This window comes from Cheilinus undulatus, unplaced genomic scaffold (assembly GCF_018320785.1).
Source record: "Cheilinus undulatus unplaced genomic scaffold, ASM1832078v1 Contig3, whole genome shotgun sequence".
NCBI classification, from domain to species: domain Eukaryota; kingdom Metazoa; phylum Chordata; class Actinopteri; order Labriformes; family Labridae; genus Cheilinus; species Cheilinus undulatus.
This window is the reverse complement of record NW_024571690.1, coordinates 35,178-53,353: the sequence shown is the minus strand read 5'-3', so window position 1 is coordinate 53,353 and position 18,176 is coordinate 35,178. Positions and strand designations below refer to the sequence as shown.

Genomic DNA, 18,176 nt, shown 5'->3' with positions numbered 1-18,176 from the left:
GTTTAACTCTGACCTCAAGATAATCCCTGTCTCCTTCAGTTTAACTCTGACCTCATGATTATCCCTCTACCCTTCAGTTTAACCCTGACCTCACGATAACCCCTCTACCCTTCAGTTTAACTCTGACCTCACGATAACCCCTCTACCCTTCAGTTTAACCTTGACCTCACGATAATCCCTCTACCCTTCAGTTTCACTATGACCTCAAGATTATCTATCTACCCTTCAGTTTAACCCTGACCTCACAATACTCCCTCTACCCTTCAGTTTAACCCTGACCTCACGATAATCCCTCTACCCTTTAGTTTAACTCTGACCTCACGATAACCCCTCTACCCTTCAGTTTAACCCTGACCTCACGATAATCCCTCTACCCTTCAGTTTAACTCTGACCTCACGATAATCACTCTACTCTTCAGTTTAACTCTGACCTCATGATAATCCCTCTACCCTTCATTTCAACCCTGACCTCACGATAATCCCTCTACCCCTCAGTTTCACCCTGACCTCATGATAATCCCTCTACCCTTCAGTTTAACTCTGACCTCACGATAATCCCTGTCTCCTTCAGTTTAACTCTGACCTCATGATTATCCCTCTACCCTTCAGTTTAACTCTGACCTCACGATAATCCCTGTCTCCTTCAGTTTTACTCTGACCTCATGATAATCCCTCTACCCTTCAGTTTAACCTTGACCTCATTGTTGTCCCTGTGTTCTTTGGGTTAACTGACCCCCATGGTTTAACCCTTTCCCTTCAACTTCAACTTTAACCTTTCTTTATACCCTTCATCCCAGGTGTAAACCTTGCCCTTCAGTATAACCGTTATCCCGGGTTTAACCCTGACCTCATGATAATCCTTCTACCCTTCAGTTTAACTCTGACCTCACGATAATCCCTGTCTCCTTCAGTTTAACTCTGACCTCACGATAATCCTTCTACCCTTCAGTTTAACTCTGACGTCATGATAATCCCTCTACCCTTCGGTTTAACCCTGACCTCATGATAATCCCTCTACCCTTCAGTTTCACTATGAACTCAAGGTTATCTATCTACCCTTCAGTTTAACTCTGACCTCACAATAATCCCTCTACTCTTCAGTTTAACTCTGACCTCACGATAATCACTCTACTCTTCAGTTTAACTCTGACCTCACGATAACCCCTCTACCCTTCAGTTTAACTCTGACCTCAAGATAATCCCTGTCTCCTTCAGTTTAACTCTGACCTCATGATTATCCCTCTACCCTTCAGTTTAACCCTGACCTCACGATAACCCCTCTACCCTTCAGTTTAACTCTGACCTCACGATAATCCTTCTACCCTTCAGTTTAACTCTGACGTCATGATAATCCCTCTACCCTTCAGTTTAACCCTGACCTCATGATAATCCCTCTACCCTTCAGTTTAACTCTGACCTCATGATAATCCCACTACCCTTCAGCTTAACTCTGACCTCACAATATTCCCTCTATTCGTCAGTTAAACTGTGACCTCACGATAACCCCTCTACCCTTCAGTTTAACTAGGAACTCATGATAATCCCTCTCCCCTTTAGTTTCACCCTGACCTCACAATAATCCCTCTACCCCTCAGTTTAACCCTGACCTCACGATAATCCCTCTACCCCTCAGTTTAACCCTGACCTCACGATAATCCCTCTACCCCTCAGTTTAACCCTGACCTCACGGTAACCCCTCTACCCTTCAGTTTAACCCTGACCTCACGATAATCCCTCTACCCCTCAGTTTAACTCTGAACTCATGATAATCCCTCTCTCCTTCAGTTTAACCCTGACCTCAAGATAATCCCTCTACCCCTCAGTTTAACTCTGACCTCATGATAATCCCTCTCTCCTTCAGTTTAACCCTGACCTCATGATAATCCCTCTCCCCTTCAGTTTAACCCTGACCTCATGATAATCCCTCTCCCCTTCAGTTTAACCCTGACCTCATGATAATCCCTCTACCCTTCAGTTTAACCCTGACCTCATGATAATCCCTCTACCCTTCAGTTTCACTATGACTTCATGGTTGTCCCTGTGTTCTTTGGGTTATCTGACCCCCATGGTTTAACCCTTTCCCTTCAACTTCAACTTTTACCTTTCATTATACCCTTTATCCCAGGTGTAACCCTTGCCCTTCAGTATAACCTTTATCCTGGGTTTAACCCTTTATCTTAACTTTAACCCTAATCCCGCCTTTTGACCCCAGCCCTTTTTCTTTTCCTATCCCTATGCTTTCACCCTAACCCTGCATTTTGACCTGAAACCCTCAGGTTATGGAAACATCGCTCCAAGCACAGAAGGTGGGAAGATCTTCTGCATCCTGTATGCCATATTTGGTATTCCTCTGTTTGGCTTCCTGCTGGCGGGTGTTGGTGATCAGCTGGGAACTATTTTTGTGAAAAGCATCGCAAAGGTGGAGAAAATGTTCAGAGTGAGTCAAAGATTCATTCATCAACACTATGACATTGTATTTTGTTCGATTAATTCATGAAATCATGTATTTGATTCAAAGCAAATTAGTATCTAATACATCAAAACTTTAAAACTTTAAAGTAGACGGAGATTTTATCTTTTCTTTATCTTTAGAAATTTTAGATTTTAAAAAATAGCCAGCTGACATTTGGAAGGCAGCAAAAGTATGGAAATATTAAAATGATCTCAAATGTAGCCATATGAATCAGTGTAGGTCGTAATATAAGTGATGCTTGTATAAATGCATGTAGATCATAGTAGCATTAATATTAATATAAATGACTGTAGATCATAGTAGCATTAATGCTATATAAATGACTGTAGATCATAGTAGCATTAATGCTATATAAATGACTGTAGATCATAGTAGCATTAATGTTAATATAAATGACTGTAGATCATAGTAGCATTAATGTTAATAAAAATGACTGTAGATCATAATAGCATAAATGTTAATATAAATGACTGTAGATCATAGTAGCATTAATGTTAATATAAATACATGTAGATCATAGTAGCATTAATGCTAGTATAAATACATGTAGATCATAGTAGCATTAATGCTAGTATAAATACATGTAGATCATAGTAGCATTAATGCTAGTATAAATACATGTAGATCATAGTAGCATTAATGCTAGTATAAATACATGTAGATCATAGTAGCATTAATGCTAATCTAAATACATGTAGATCATAGTAGCATTGATGCTAATATAAATACATGTAGATCATAGTAGCATTAATGCTAGTATAAATACATGTAGATCATAGTAGCACTGATGCCAATATAAATACATGTAGATCATAATAGCAGTGATGCTAATATAAATACATGTAGATCATAGTAGCATTAATGCTAATATAAATGCATGTAGATCATAGTAGCACTGATGCCAATATAAATACATGTAGATCATAATAGCAGTGATGCTAATATAAATACATGTAGATCATAGTAGCATTAATGCTAATATAAATGCATGTACATCATAATAGCAGTGATGCTAATATAAATACATGTAGATCATAGTAGCATTAATGTTAATGTAAATACATGTAGATCATAGTAGCATTGATGCTAATACAAATACATGTGGATCATAGTAGCAGTGATGCTAATATAAATACATGTAGATCATAGTAGCACTGATGCCAATATAAATACATGTAGATCATAATAGCAGTGATGCTAATATAAATACATGTAGATCATAGTAGCATTTATGTTAATGTAAATACATGTAGATCATAGAAGCATTGATGCCAATGTAAATACATGTAGATCATAGTAGCATTAATGCTAATATAAATGCATGTAGATCATAGTAGCATTAATGCTAATATAAATACATGTAGATCATAGTAGCAGTGATGCTAATATAAATACATGTAGATCCTAGTAGCATTAATGCTAATATAAGTACATGTAGATCATAGTAGCATTAATGCTAATATAAATGCATGTAGATCATAGTAGCATTAATGCTAGTATAAATACATGTAGATCATAGTAGCATTAATGCTAATATAAATACATATAGATCATAGTAGCATTAATGCTAATATAAATGCATGTAGATCATAGTAGCATTAATGCTAATATAAATACATGTAGATCATAGTAGCATTAATGCTAATATAAATGCATGTAGATCCTAGTAGCATTAATGCTAATATAAATACATGTAGATCATAGTAGCATTGATGCTAATATAAATGCATGTAGATCATAATAGCAGTGATGCTAATATAAATACATGTAGATCATAGTAGCATTGATGCCAATATAAATACATGTAGATCATAGTAGCAGTGATGCTACTATAAATACATGTAGATCATAGTAGCATTAATGCTAATATAAATGCATGTAGATCTTAGTAGCATTAATGCTAATATAAATACATGTAGATCATAGTAGCATTAATACTAATATAAATGCATGTAGATCATAGTAGCAGTGATGCTAATATAAATACATGTAGATCATAGTAGCATTAATGCTAATATAAATGCATGTAGATCCTAGTACTATTAATGCTAATATAAATACATGTAGATCATAGTAGCATTAATGCTAGTATAAATACATGTAGATCATAGTAGCAGTGATGCTAATATAAATACATGTAGATCATAGTAGCAGTGATGCTAATATAAATACATGTAGATCATAGTAGCAGTGATGCTAATATAAATACATGTAGATCCTAGTAGCATTAATGCTAATATAAATACATGTAGATCATAGTAGCATTGATGCCAATATAAATACATGTAGATCATAGTAGCATTAATGCTAATATAAATACATGTAGATCATAGTAGCAGTGATGCTAATATAAATACATGTAGATCATAGTAGCATTAATGCTAATATAAATGCATGTAGATCATAGTAGCATTAATGCTAATATAAATACATGTAGATCATAGTAGCATTAATGCTAATATAAATGCATGTAGATCCTAGTAGCATTAATGCTAATATAAATACATGTAGATCATAGTAGCATTGATGCTAATATAAATGCATGTAGATCATAATAGCAGTGATGCTAATATAAATACATGTAGATCATAGTAGCATTGATGCCAATATAAATACATGTAGATCATAGTAGCATTAATGCTAATATAAATGCATGTAGATCTTAGTAGCATTAATGCTAATATAAATACATGTAGATCATAGTAGCATTAATGCTAATATAAATGCATGTAGATCATAGTAGCATTAATGCTAATATAAATACATGTAGATCATAGTAGCATTAATACTAATATAAATGCATGTAGATCATAGTAGCAGTGATGCTAATATAAATACATGTAGATCATAGTAGCATTAATGCTAATATAAATGCATGTAGATCATAGTAGCATTAATGCTAGTATAAATACATGTAGATCATAGTAGCAGTGATGCTAATATAAATACATGTAGATCATAGTAGCAGTGATGCTAATATAAATACATGTAGATCATAGTAGCAGTGATGCTAATATAAATACATGTAGATCATAGTAGCATTAATGCTAATATAAATACATGTAGATCATAGTAGCATTAATGCTAGTATAAATACATGTAGATCATAGTAGCATTGATGCCAATATAAATACATGTAGATCATAGTAGCATTAATGCTAGTATAAATACATGTAGATCTTAGTAGCATTGATGCCAATATAAATACATGTAGATCATAGTAGCATTAATGCTAATATAAATACATGTAGATCATAGTAGCAGTGATGCTAATATAAATACATGTAGATCATAGTAGCATTAATGCTAATATAAATGCATGTAGATCCTAGTAGCATTAATGCTAATATAAATACATGTAGATCATAGTAGCATTAATGCTAGTATAAATACATGTAGATCATAGTAGCAGTGATGCTAATATAAATACATGTAGATCATAGTAGCAGTGATGCTAATATAAATACATGTAGATCATAGTAGCAGTGATGCTAATATAAATACATGTAGATCATAGTAGCAGTGATGCTAATATAAATACATGTAGATCATAATAGCAGTGATGCTAATATAAATACATGTAGATCATAGTAGCATTGATGCTAATATAAATGCATGTAGATCATAGTAGCAGTGATGCTAATATAAAGGCATGTAGATCATAGTAGCAGTGATGCTAATATAAAAGCATGTAGATCATAGTAGCAGTGATGCTAATATAAAGGCTTGTAGATCATAGTAGCAGTGATGCTAATATAAATGCATGTAGATCATAGTAGCAGTGATGCTAATATAAAGGCATGTAGATCATAGTAGCAGTGATGCTAATATAAATGCATGTAGATCATAGTAGCAGTGATGCTAATATAAAGGCATGTAGATCATAGTAGAAGTGATGATAATATAAATGCATGTAGATCATAGTAGCAGTGGTAGGATGTTACTATCCCCTCTGAATGGTTCTTCATGGTTCTCTCAGACTCTGTAGGTCAGGGGTTTAGGGTTTTCCTCATCTTATCCCTGCTGTCTTTGTTCTTATTCCAGAACAAACACAACCAGATCAGTCAAACAAAGATCCGTGTGGCCTCCACCTTGCTCTTCATCCTGGTGGGCTGCATCCTCTTCGTCACCATCCCAGCCGTTATCTTCAAACACATTGAGGGCTGGTCGGCGCTCGACTCCACCTACTTCGTGGTCATCACGCTGACAACTGTGGGAATCGGGGATTATGTGGCAGGTACCTAGTTTAGAAGGCTGTGTTATCATTCAAAGGTTTTAATTGATCACAAATGGGCAACCATTCGTAGCTCACCAGTGCAGCCTGATAACTCAGGATTAAGTTCATATCACAGCTGATCAGCCTCTTCTCTGATGAGGGTGTCCGGAGATGAAGATGACTGATGATTATGATCTCCTCTTCCTCTCCAGGTGGTGACCGTCGCATCGAGTACATGCGGTGGTACCGTCCTCTGGTCTGGTTCTGGATCCTCGGGGGTTTGGCATACTTTGCGGCGGTCCTGAATATGATTGGAGACTGGCTGAGGGTTCTGTCCAAGAAGACCAAGGAGGAGGTATGTAGTGAGGAACATGAGGAGGCAAGGATGATGAAGATGATTCCTAAATACCTTCTCTATGTTACTTACCTAAGTACTTAGTCACCATAACAGAGTCCACTGAGGTCTGTGGTCTCAGACGTGATCTCTGTGGACTCTGGCATGGTGCACAGGAAATGTGGACCCGACTGTGCTGGAGAACATTAGATTTAAGGACAGATCTAAAACGATGACCCTGTTTAACTCACCTTTAACCTCTGTCTAAGGTTGGAGAGATTAAGGCTCACGCAGCGGAATGGAAAGCCAACGTTCGAGCAGAGTTCCGGGAGACGCGGCGGCGAATGAGTGTGGAGGTCCACGACAAGCTTCAGCGTGCTGCCACCATCCGTAGCATGGAGCGGCGGCAACTGGGACTGGACCAGCGTGCCGTGTCACTGGATATGTTGTCCCCAGAACGGCGGGCCATCTTCAACAGCCTGGATACCAACAGCTACAAGACCTCCTCCCAGGAGAGCATCGACATCAAGCTCAACAACCTCCGCCTGCGAGGGGCTGAGCACTGTGACCGCCGCTCCGACCACCAGACCATGTCTGAGGACAACATCTTCAACCGCCTAGGCTCCGTCAGCAAACTCACTAAACGCAGTCGAAACCGAGAGCTGAAGAAGAACATCCCAGAAGAGTCCCGCCGACCTCACAGCGAAGCCTACAGCTGCGGCACACCCACCTTTGAATGCAGAACACCATCGGCTGAGGAAGGACGGAGGAAGGACGAGGGAGAGGAGGAGATGGAGGACAAAGAATGCAACACCAGTTTGTCTGATTTCCCACTGTTTGTGGAGGTTTGTAAAGCTCAGAACGGGTTTAACATCGTGACCAAAGAGTCTGAGTCTGAGAAGAAGCTTCAAACACCAGAGCTGCACATGGACATGGACCCGTAGACCAGGAGGGCTTTGGGACTCAGCCATCAGTGCCTTATGTCTCTGATTCACAGGGACAGAAGCTGTCCTCCTGTCTCTGATTCACAGGGACAGAAGCTGTCCTCCTGTCTCTGATTCACAGGGACAGAATCTGTCCTCCTGTCTCTGATTCACAGGGACAGAATCTGTCCTCCTGTCTCTGATTCACAGGGACAGAATCTGTCCTCCTGTCTCTGATTCACAGGGACAGAAGCTGTTCTTCACATGTTCACTGTGCTTTATCAGCTTGCAATGTTTTTCTTCTCTAAACCAGTTTAAAGAAGGAGGGCGAGGTTTTGGACTTCTTAGTTTTTCTGATCCCTCATCATTCAGTGTTGAATTTGATCTGTTTTATCATCAGCCAGGCTTTATTTTAGAATTTCAGCTCATAACCATAAAAATCTGCAGAAATAGTAAAGAGAAGGCAGGTCTAGGCTGGGCTCTATATTCTGTTATTGATAAAGTCCTGGAAGAACCCAGAGCAGGACCAGACTGATGATGAAACCTGGAGCAGGACCAGACTGATGATGAAACCTGGAGCAGGACCAGACTGATGATGAAACCTGGAGCAGGACCAGACTGATGATGAAACCTGGAGCAGGACCAGACTGATGATGAAACCTGGAGCAGGACCAGACTGATGATGAAAGCTGGAGCAGAACCAGACTGATGATGAAAGCTGGAGCAGAACCAGACTTATTTATTTGTTTATTTATTTGGATCTCAGAACTGATCAAGTACAGATTACCTTGGACCGTCAGTGATCTGAATGTAGACCAGCTAAGCAAACTGGACCTGAGCTGTAACGAAGTCAAAAAGAGAAGTGATGTGGTCTCTGGCAGTCCGGAACATTCAGACTCCCATGGTTGTGTTTTTTTGTTTTTAACCATGTGGTACCGGAACCTCTAATTGGGAATGTCCTCCAGGCCCATCATTACCCCCTAGTCCTCCAGGTCAACTATCACCACCTTGTCCCCCTGGTCCATCCCTGCCTCTGCTCCAGCTGTTCATAACTCTGTTACAGCATTCAGCGTATGACTTAAATATTTATGACACAAGACCAATACTTGAGATTTTTGTGCGTACTACGGTCCAATACGCGCACGGCTTCTCACTCTGACGAGTGGGATCAGGAAGGACCAGGCGCAGATCCAGGAATACACCTTTTTCTGCACCTACTAATAACAAAAGTTTGAGCCTTTTCCCCTCTTACATACAAACAAATTCTAGACTTTTAAAAAATAAAATACAGGAGATGTTCTTAACATTTCGCCCATGACAGAGTCCGTCTTTAATTCATTAACTGGCGCTAGTAAAACATGCCGTTCTCACTGCCCAATCCAAAAATATGATTGTGTTCATTTTCTGCTCTTTAGAGGCCAACAGATCAGTAATAAGGAGACTGTTCTTTAACTTAAACAGGAAAATTGTCTCCTTTGATGATCACTGGAACTATTGTTTGTTTACTGATCTTGGACAGAGAGAGAGGAAAAGACAGACTGGGAGAGGGAATGTAAAAAGAGCAGCTTGCAGCGCTGTCATAGTTTAAGTTTTTTGCTTTAAAACCATGTAAAGCCATTCAGACCAATAAGTGTAGCGAGATCTGGGAGGCCCTGAACACTGCGCCATCAGCTCTAGACACGCCCTCAAACGGGGTAGCTTAGTTGTGGTGGAAAAGCCAACCCCCTGCTGCACTGGGCAGCCGTGCTGAGTCAAGCTGCGCCGCGCCATGTAATGGAAAAGTCCCACAGGTGTACTATCTCCCCCTAGTCCTCCAGGTCCACAATCACCACCTAGTCCTCTCGGTCCACCATTACCCCCCAGTCCTCCAGGTCCACTATCACCACCTAGTCCTCTTGGTCCACCATTACCCCCTAGTCCTCCAGGTCTACTATCTCCCCCTAGACCTCCAGGTCCTCTATCACCCCCTTTGTTTCCAGGTCCACTATCACCACCTAGTCCTCCAGGTGCACTATCACCACTGAGTTCTTTGGGTCCACCATTACTCCCTAGTCCTCCAAGTCTACTATCTCTTCTGGTCCACCAAGTCCTCTAACAAACCCTTTGTCTCCAGGTCAACCAATACCCCCTGTTTCTCCAGGTCCACTATCACCCTGTTGTCCCCAAGGTACACTGTAACCCTGTTGACCTCCAGGCCCACAATCACCTTTATGTCCTCAGGTCCACTTTCTTTGCCTAGTCATTCAGGTCCACTATCAGCACCTTGTCCTGCAGGTTCACTATCATCCCCTAAAGGGCCCAAATCAGCCCCTAATCTTCCAGGGTCTCTTCCACCCTCTACTCCTCCATTTCCACCATCAACCCCTAGTCCTCCAGGTCCACATTCAACCCGTTGTCCTCCAAGTCCACTATCACTTTCATTGTCCTTGATGTCAGTTATCACCCCCTAGTCCTTTTGGGACGAACATCCCCCTGTAGTCCTTTTGGGTCCACTTTTACCCCCTAGTCATCCAGGACCAATTTCACCCCGCTGTCCTGCAGGTCAACCATTTCCCCCTAGTCCTCCTGGTCCACTATCACAACCTAGTGCTCCAGACCATCCGTTTGTCCTTCGTCCTCCAGGTCTGCTATCACCCGTTGTCCTTAAGGTCCATGTCATGGTTTTAGTGGTCTTGTGGACATAAAGTTGATAATGGAACTGGAGACTTATGGGATAATGACCCAAAAGAACAAGGTAGTGGACCTGAAGGACTAGGGGATGATGGTGGACCCAAAAGGGCTAGAGGGGGATGTTGGACATAGGATGACAAAGGGGTGAAAGTGAAATTGTAAGACAACGAAGTAATAATGGACCTGAAGGACTAGGGGGTAATAGTGGACCAGGAGGACAAGGGGACCTGGTACTTAGGTTCACTATAGCCCCCTAGTCATTAGGCCCACCATATCCCCCTAGTCCTCCAGGTCCACAATCACACCATTTTCCTCCAGTTCCACTATTACCCTCTTGTCCTTTTGGGTCCAATATCACCTCTTTATCTTCCAGGTCCACTATCATCCACTAGTCCTCCTGGACCAATTTCCCCCTGTTGTTCTCCAGGTCCAACATTCCCCTCCAGTTTTTTCGGCACCACTATCATCTCCAAGTCCTCAGATTCACCATTTACCCCTAGTCCTCAAGGTCCACTATCACACCATGAATACCAGGTCCACCATATCCTCCGAGTCCGTTAGGTCCACTATCACACCATTGTCTTCCTGCCACTTCCTCCTAGTCCTCAAGGTCCACCATTACCCTCTAATCCTCCTGGCCCACCATATCCCCCCGTCCTCCAGGACCAATTTCACCCGTTGTACTCCAGGTCTATTATCACCCCCTACTCCTCCAGGTCCACTGTCCCCCTGTTGTCCTCCAAGTCCATTATCACCCCCTACTCCTCCAGGTCCTCCATCACCCTGTTTTCCTCCAGGTCTATTATCACCCCCTACTCCTCCAGGTCCACCATCACCCTGTTGTCCTCCAGGTCTATTATCGTCCCCTACTTCTCCAGGTCCACTGTCCCCCTGTTGTCCCCCAGGTCCATTATCACCCCCTACTCCTCCAGGTCCACCATCACCCTGTTTTCCTCCAGGTCTATTATCACCCCCTACTCCTCCAGGTCCACAATTACCCTGTTGTCCCCCAGGTCTATTACCACCCCCTACTCCTCTAGGTCCGCTATAACCCTGTTGTCCCCCAGGTCTATTATCACCCCCTCTCCTCCAGGTCCACTATAACCCTGTTGTCCCCCAGGTCTATTATCACCCCCTACTCCTCCAGGTCCACCATCACCCTGTTGTCCTCCAGGTCTATTATCGTCCCCTACTTCTCCAGGTCCACTATAACCCTGTTGTCCCCCAGGTCCATTATCACCCCCTACTCCTCCAGGTCCACCATCACCCTGTTTTCCTCCAGGTCTATTATCACCCCCTACTCTTCCAGGTTCTACCATCACCCTATTGTCCTCCAAGTCTATTATCACCCCCTACTCCTCCAGGTCCACTATAACCCTATTGTCCTCCAGGTCTATTATCACCCCCTACTCCTCCAGGTCCACTGTCCCCCTGTTGTCCTCCAGGTCCATTATCACCCCCTACTCCTCCAGGTCCTCCATCACCCTGTTTTCCTCCAGGTCTATTATCACCCCCTACTCCTCCAGGTCCACAATTACCCTGTTGTCCCCCAGGTCTATTACCACCCCTACTCCTCCAGGTCCACTATAACCCTATTGTCCTCCAGGTCCATTATCACCCCTTACTTCTCCAGGTCCACTGTCACCCCCTTCCCCTTTTTTGTCATTGTCTCATTTGTCATGGTTTCCATTATCACCTAGGCCCACTATCAACCCCTTGTCCTTTTGGGTCCAATATGGCCCTTTTTTTCCTCCAAGTCCACTTTCCCACCCTAGTCCTCCAGGACCAATTTCACCCCATTGTCTTGCAGGTCAACTAAAACCCCTTTGTCGTCCAGTTCTACTATCACCCCCTTGTCCTTTGGGGTGATCGCCCCCTTTGCCTCCATTTCCATTATCATTATGATGTCCATGGGTCTACTATAACCCCCACATTCTTAGGTACACTATCACTGCCTAGTCCTCCAGGCCCACTATCATCTTCTTGTTGTCAGGTCCACTTTCATTACCGAGTCTTCTGTTTCCACTATCACCACCTAGTACTGCAAGTCCACTTTCCCCCCATTGTCTTCCAGGTCTACTCTCATCCCCTCGTCCTTTCAAGTCCACTAACATCCCCTTGTCTTTTGGGACCAGTTTCACCCTGCAGTCTTCCAGGTGCACCGTTACACTCTCATCCTCCAAGTCCACTGAAACCCCATTGTCCTTCAGGTCCACTGTCACACCCTAGTCCTCTAGGTCACCTACAACCAAGTTGTCCTTCAGGTCCACCATCAACCTGAGTCTTACAGGTTCACCATCAACCTGTTGTCCTCCAGGTCCACCATTTACCCCTAGTCTTCAAGGTCCACCATCACCCCATTGTCCTCTAGGTCTACTTTCACCCCTTAGTCCTTCAGGTCGATCATGATTCTAATATCATCCAGGTCCACCATCAACCCTGAGTCATTCAGGTCCACTATCAGCACCTTGTCATTCAGGTCCAATTAACCCCCTAGTCCTCCAGGTCAACTATCACCCTGATGTCCTAAAGGTCCACCATCAACCTGTTGTCCTCCATGTCCACCATTTACCCCTAGTCTTCAAGGTCCACTGTCACCCCATTGTCCTCTAGGTCTACTTTACCCCCCTAGACCTCCAGGTCCACCATGACCCTTTTGTCATCCAGGTCATCTTTCACGTCCTATTCCTCTTGGTCCACCATCACCCTGTTGTCCTTCAGGTCAACAATTATCACCTAGATCTTCAGGTCATCTATCACCCCCTACTCCTCAGGTCCTCCATCACCCCCAATCCTTTATGTCCACTTAACCCCCCGGTCCTCTAGATCCATTATCACCCCATTGTCCACCAAGTCCCACCATCATCTCCTCGGAGTCTAGGTCCACTATCACCTCTAGGTCCACCATCACCCCCTAGTCCTCCAGGTCCACTATTACCCCCTTGTCCTTGAGGTCCACTATCATCCACTAGTCCTCCAGGTCCACCATCACACTCTTATCCTCCAGGTCCACCATCACCCTCTTGTCCTCCAGGTCCACTATTACCCCCTTGTCCTCCAGGTCCACTATTACCCTCTTGTCCTCCAGGTCCACTATTACGCCCTTGTCCTTCAGGTCCACCATCACCCCCTAGTCCTCCAGGTCATCTGTCATCCCCTTATTCTTAAGGTCCACTATCACCCACTAGTCCTTCAGGTCCACCATCACCCCCTAGTCTTTTAGGTCCACTAACACCCTCTTGTCCTCCAGGTCCACTATTACCCCCTTGTCCTTCAGGTCCACTATCACCTACTAGTTCTTCAGGTCCACCATGACCCCCTAGTCCTCCAGGTCCATTATCTTCCCCTAGTCCTCCAGGTCCACCATCACCCCCTAGTCCTTCAGGTCCACCATCACACCCTTGTTTTTCAGGTCCACTATCACCCACTAGTCCTTCAGGTCCACCATCCCCTCTAGTCTTTTAGGTCCGCTATCACCCACTAGTCCTCCAGGTCAACCATCACCCCCTAATCCTTCAGATCCTCTATCACCCCCTTGTCCTTCAGGTCCACCATCACCCCCTAGTCCTTCAGATCCTCTATCACCCCCTTGTCCTTCAGGTCCACCATCACCCCCTAGTCCTTCAGATCCTCTATCACCCCCTTGTCCTTCAGGTCCACTATCATCCCCTAGTCCTTCAGATCCTCTATCACCCCCTTGTCCTTCAGGTCCACCATCACCCCCTTGTCCTTCAGGTCCACCATCACCCCCTAGTCCTTCAGGTCCACTAGTCCTTTACTTTCAGCCATCACATCAGTTTGATCAACCGTCTGGTGACCCTGCCCATGACAAGGAGGGACTAATTTAGTGTTTTCTGCAGTGACAAGAGTGAAGACAAATTCCCTGGTACCAGGACTGGGTGGAGTTAAGCTGGTACACAGGTAGAAATGCATCATGGGAGCTGCATGAAGGCAGACGATGCATAAAGAAACCATTAATGACAGCTGTTTAATGTTAAGATTTAATGATTGCCAAAGAAATGATGGAGGATTAGATCCTTCAGTTCAGGGAGTGAAACCCCAAAACCAGATCCATGTACTTAAGGTTCTGCCGATGTCAGACTCTGCAGTCTGATGTCACGATGCTGGATGGAAGAGAGGCGGGGCTAGTGCATCACAGTGTATTCACCATGGCACACAGCACCAATAAAACCACTGCTTATCAGGACCCACGGGTCCTGAATCCCTAGACTGAATGATCAGGATATAGTTGTGGTTCATTTATGTCGTCTGACCTTGGCGTAGCCCGAACCCCACCACCCAGTAAAGACAGAAGAAGAAATGTGAGAAGAGAAGAACGGAGTGGAAGAATGGAATGTTTTAAACTCTGTGTGGTGTCTGTCATCATCATGCTTCCTCATCAAACTGTAATGTCAGTGTTGTTAAACACCTCATGTCTGTGCATGATCCCTGTGATACCTTTGTCCTGTGACCTCACTGAAAACATGGACTGGCTCAGGGCACCGGTCCTAGTGTTTGTCTGTCAGCGTTCGCCCTGAGAGAACGACCATATTCAAGAGGTTAAAAAAAACAGATGTGGTGAGGAAAAGCCATAAAGGAGGGAGAACAAATGTTTGATGTCACTGTGATGACATGTTTGAGGCAGGAGAGTTTTTAATGATAACTCCTAGTGGCCATCAGTGGAACTACATGTTGAGGACTTCTGGCTGGCTGAAGACACCCATGGATGAAGACGGCGGTGAACATAAATGTAAAGTGATTGTAGCGAGTGAATGAACTCTGTGTTACTGACACACATGAATGTTACACTCTCTGTGGATGTAAACTCTGTGTATACACTCTGTGAAGACACACCTTTGTCTGACCACACAGTGACGCTTCAGAATAAAAACTACAAACATGTCCACCCTTAAAATCAGACATGTTATAAGAAGGCATGCTCTACTGTGACTACACGCTAAATCATGTTTATGATGTTGAATGTAAAATGCACACAATGCAGGGGACAAGGACGCCCAGGAGGACAGGGGTGGTGATGATGATGCAGTAAACTGTCCGTGCAGTCCTGCCTGCCTGTGCCCCTCTCTCTGCACATGCTCAGTACGCTGCTCACAGTGTCATTACATCAGATGTAGTGATTGCCTTTTCAGTAATAAACTTCACTGACAGTGACCTCTCTGTGTGGTTCATTTACACGAGTGGAGTCTGACTGTATTTACAGTGTAACGTAAACACAGACACGCAAAAATGGGTTTCTGATTGTAGGACATCTGTTAGCAGAATATCAGGAGGAAGTAGCACAGTCACAGCAGAGAGCCAGACCAAGACTGGGTAAAACCTACAGCACACCAGGACTTCAAGACCAAGCCTAGACCTACGCCACACAAGACCAAGCCTAGACCCACAGCACACAAGACCAAGCCTAGACCTACAGCACACAAGACCAAGCCTAGACCTACAGCACACAAGACCAAGCCTAGACCTACAGCACACAAGACCAAGCCTAGACCTACAGGACACAAGACCAAGCCAAGACCTACAGCACACAAGACCAAGCCTAGACCTACAGCACACAAGACCAAGCCTAGACCTACAGGACAGAAGACCAAGCCAAGACCTACAGCACACCAGGACAGAAGACCAAGCCTAGACCTACAGAACAAATACTGTATCTAGTGAGCTGAAACACTGATTCAACAAGTGTGATGATCTCGTCAGCAGAGGTCCTCCTTGTCCACAACTTCTCTCTGTTCGAGCCCTGAATCTGAATTATGCTTCTGACCGGTAGACGACCCCTCTCCTTGTGGTCGTACGTGAGCCATAAATCGGACTCTTGATTGCTACCTGTCTCTTTGTGGTCGTCTGCCCCGCTTTGCCTGTGCCTTATAAGGGTCTTCCTCTGGCTCGCTTGAGCCAACCTTCTGAGCCAAGTTGAGCCAACTGCAAAGCTTGCAGTTCTTTTTGTCTCCCATATTACGCTCACGTTGGGCCAGCCTGCTGCACTTGTTGCTGAGCAAAGACGGGAACTGAAGAGGGGGGCTTCTCTACGGACTGATTTCACAGAGGCTCAGCGTTTAGGGTTTTGTTGTAATTAAGAGTGATATCACTATACCCTTTAGCACCTTTCATTAATACCTTTTTATATAAGAGTGTATTATTTATCCTCATCACTACCTTCAACCTGTGCCAGCAACAAGAGTTCATGGCCATTCAGCTGTGGAGGATCATGATGTTCCTGCAACCAATGAGCAGCCTCTGACTCCAACAGCAGCAGCTTTCCTGCATGCTCCAACCACAAACTCTAACCTCAGACTCTGACAAGAGACTGCAAAAGCTCCATGCACATGGAATCACAGCTCATGGCCAGGACAGCTTTCAAAACTTGAGGCAAAGTCCCCCCAAAGCAGTCTGTGGCTCTCAGACTGCCATGAGTCTAAAAGCCAGCCTGTGCTCACAAAGTCTGGACGACTGTCTACAGAGCTTGGAAGGGCTTACTGATGAATACAGCAGAGAGTGACTAAGAGCTTGAGCCTGTGTTCCTTGTGCTGTTTTAGTCATGAGATATTGTTGAAGTGTTCTTGGACAGCTTTCCTTGTTTTGTCCTGAGGCGCAGTGGGGACAGTTTAGCTTCCTCAGCTCAGCTCTGACAGCTCGAAGCTCCTGTGACGACGGGTACGGGATGAGATGCTGACAGACGGTAAAAATCTCCCCGTCAGGGAATCCAACCCTGGTCTACCACATGACAGGCGGAAATACTGTCCACTATACCAGTGGTTCTCAACCTTTTCAGCCCGCAACCCCTAAAATAAAGGTGCCAGTGACTGAGGACCCCCACTGGACCTGAAGGTGGCTGGACACAGCCAAGCACATTCAAGAATAGCCATGTGGAGACAAGGATGTCCACGAGGCGGGATAAAGGGGAGAGCTTTCTGGGGCCCAGCCAAACGGGGGGCCAGCAAAATCCTGGTCCGTTATAAAGTTAAGCTCCATATTTTATATTTAAGCTGATAAAATAACCACTCTTATCAAAGAAACAAATATCTTTCTGTAATCATTTGGGTAGTAAATAGCCTTCCTAAAAATGTAAATCTATCTTGTTGAAAAAAAAAAAAAAAAGAATAAAATGGGTTAAAAATTGCTAAAATGGGTTAATAATGGCAAGAAAAAAGGTGGGAAAAGTGGTGAGTTTGGATTTTAAAAATAACAGAAATGGGTTAGAAATGGCAACAATTACATAAAAATGGCAACCAAAAAAATCAATGGCAAAATGGGCATTAATAGTAGTAAAAAGGAATTAAAAATGGCTGAAATTGCTTTAAATTGGCAAAATCATGTGAAATTTTGGTGAAATGGGATGAAAAAGTGATAGAAACTGGCAACAAAAAAACATTTATCTGAGAAAGAGAAAATATGCAGATTGTAACAGAAATTGATTAAACTAGCAAAAATGGGCATATCAGTGAAATATAGGTAAAATGGGAAAAAAACAGGTGTGAAAAGTGGTTAAAAGTGGCAATAATGGGTCAACAGAGGCAACATTATGCTTATGTGGCAAGAATT

General features: G+C 43.5%; 2 protein-coding genes across 2 annotated transcripts in view; one reads left to right on the top strand and one right to left on the bottom strand.

Moving 5' to 3' along the window:
• Nucleotides 1–7,980, top strand: part of LOC121506647 (potassium channel subfamily K member 10-like) — a 43,400-nt gene extending 35,420 nt beyond the window's left edge. The window contains exons 4-7 of the mRNA XM_041782474.1: nucleotides 2,277–2,437; nucleotides 6,518–6,710; nucleotides 6,902–7,044; nucleotides 7,293–7,980. Of these exons, the coding sequence (XP_041638408.1) occupies nucleotides 2,277–2,437; nucleotides 6,518–6,710; nucleotides 6,902–7,044; nucleotides 7,293–7,967 (1,172 nt within the window). The 3' untranslated portion in view covers nucleotides 7,968–7,980. The remainder of the gene's footprint in view (nucleotides 1–2,276; nucleotides 2,438–6,517; nucleotides 6,711–6,901; nucleotides 7,045–7,292) is intronic.
• A 1,296-nt stretch (nucleotides 7,981–9,276) lies between these two features.
• Nucleotides 9,277–14,360, bottom strand: LOC121506645 (S-antigen protein-like). Its single transcript, XM_041782472.1, has 4 exons — nucleotides 14,310–14,360; nucleotides 13,784–14,074; nucleotides 13,603–13,725; nucleotides 9,277–11,714 (listed from the first exon to the last, which is right to left on the bottom strand). The coding sequence occupies exons 1-4, from the start codon at nucleotides 14,358–14,360 to the stop codon at nucleotides 11,235–11,237; spliced, it is 945 nt and encodes a 314-aa protein (XP_041638406.1). The 3' UTR covers nucleotides 9,277–11,234.
• Nucleotides 14,361–18,176: the final 3,816 nt, after the last annotated feature.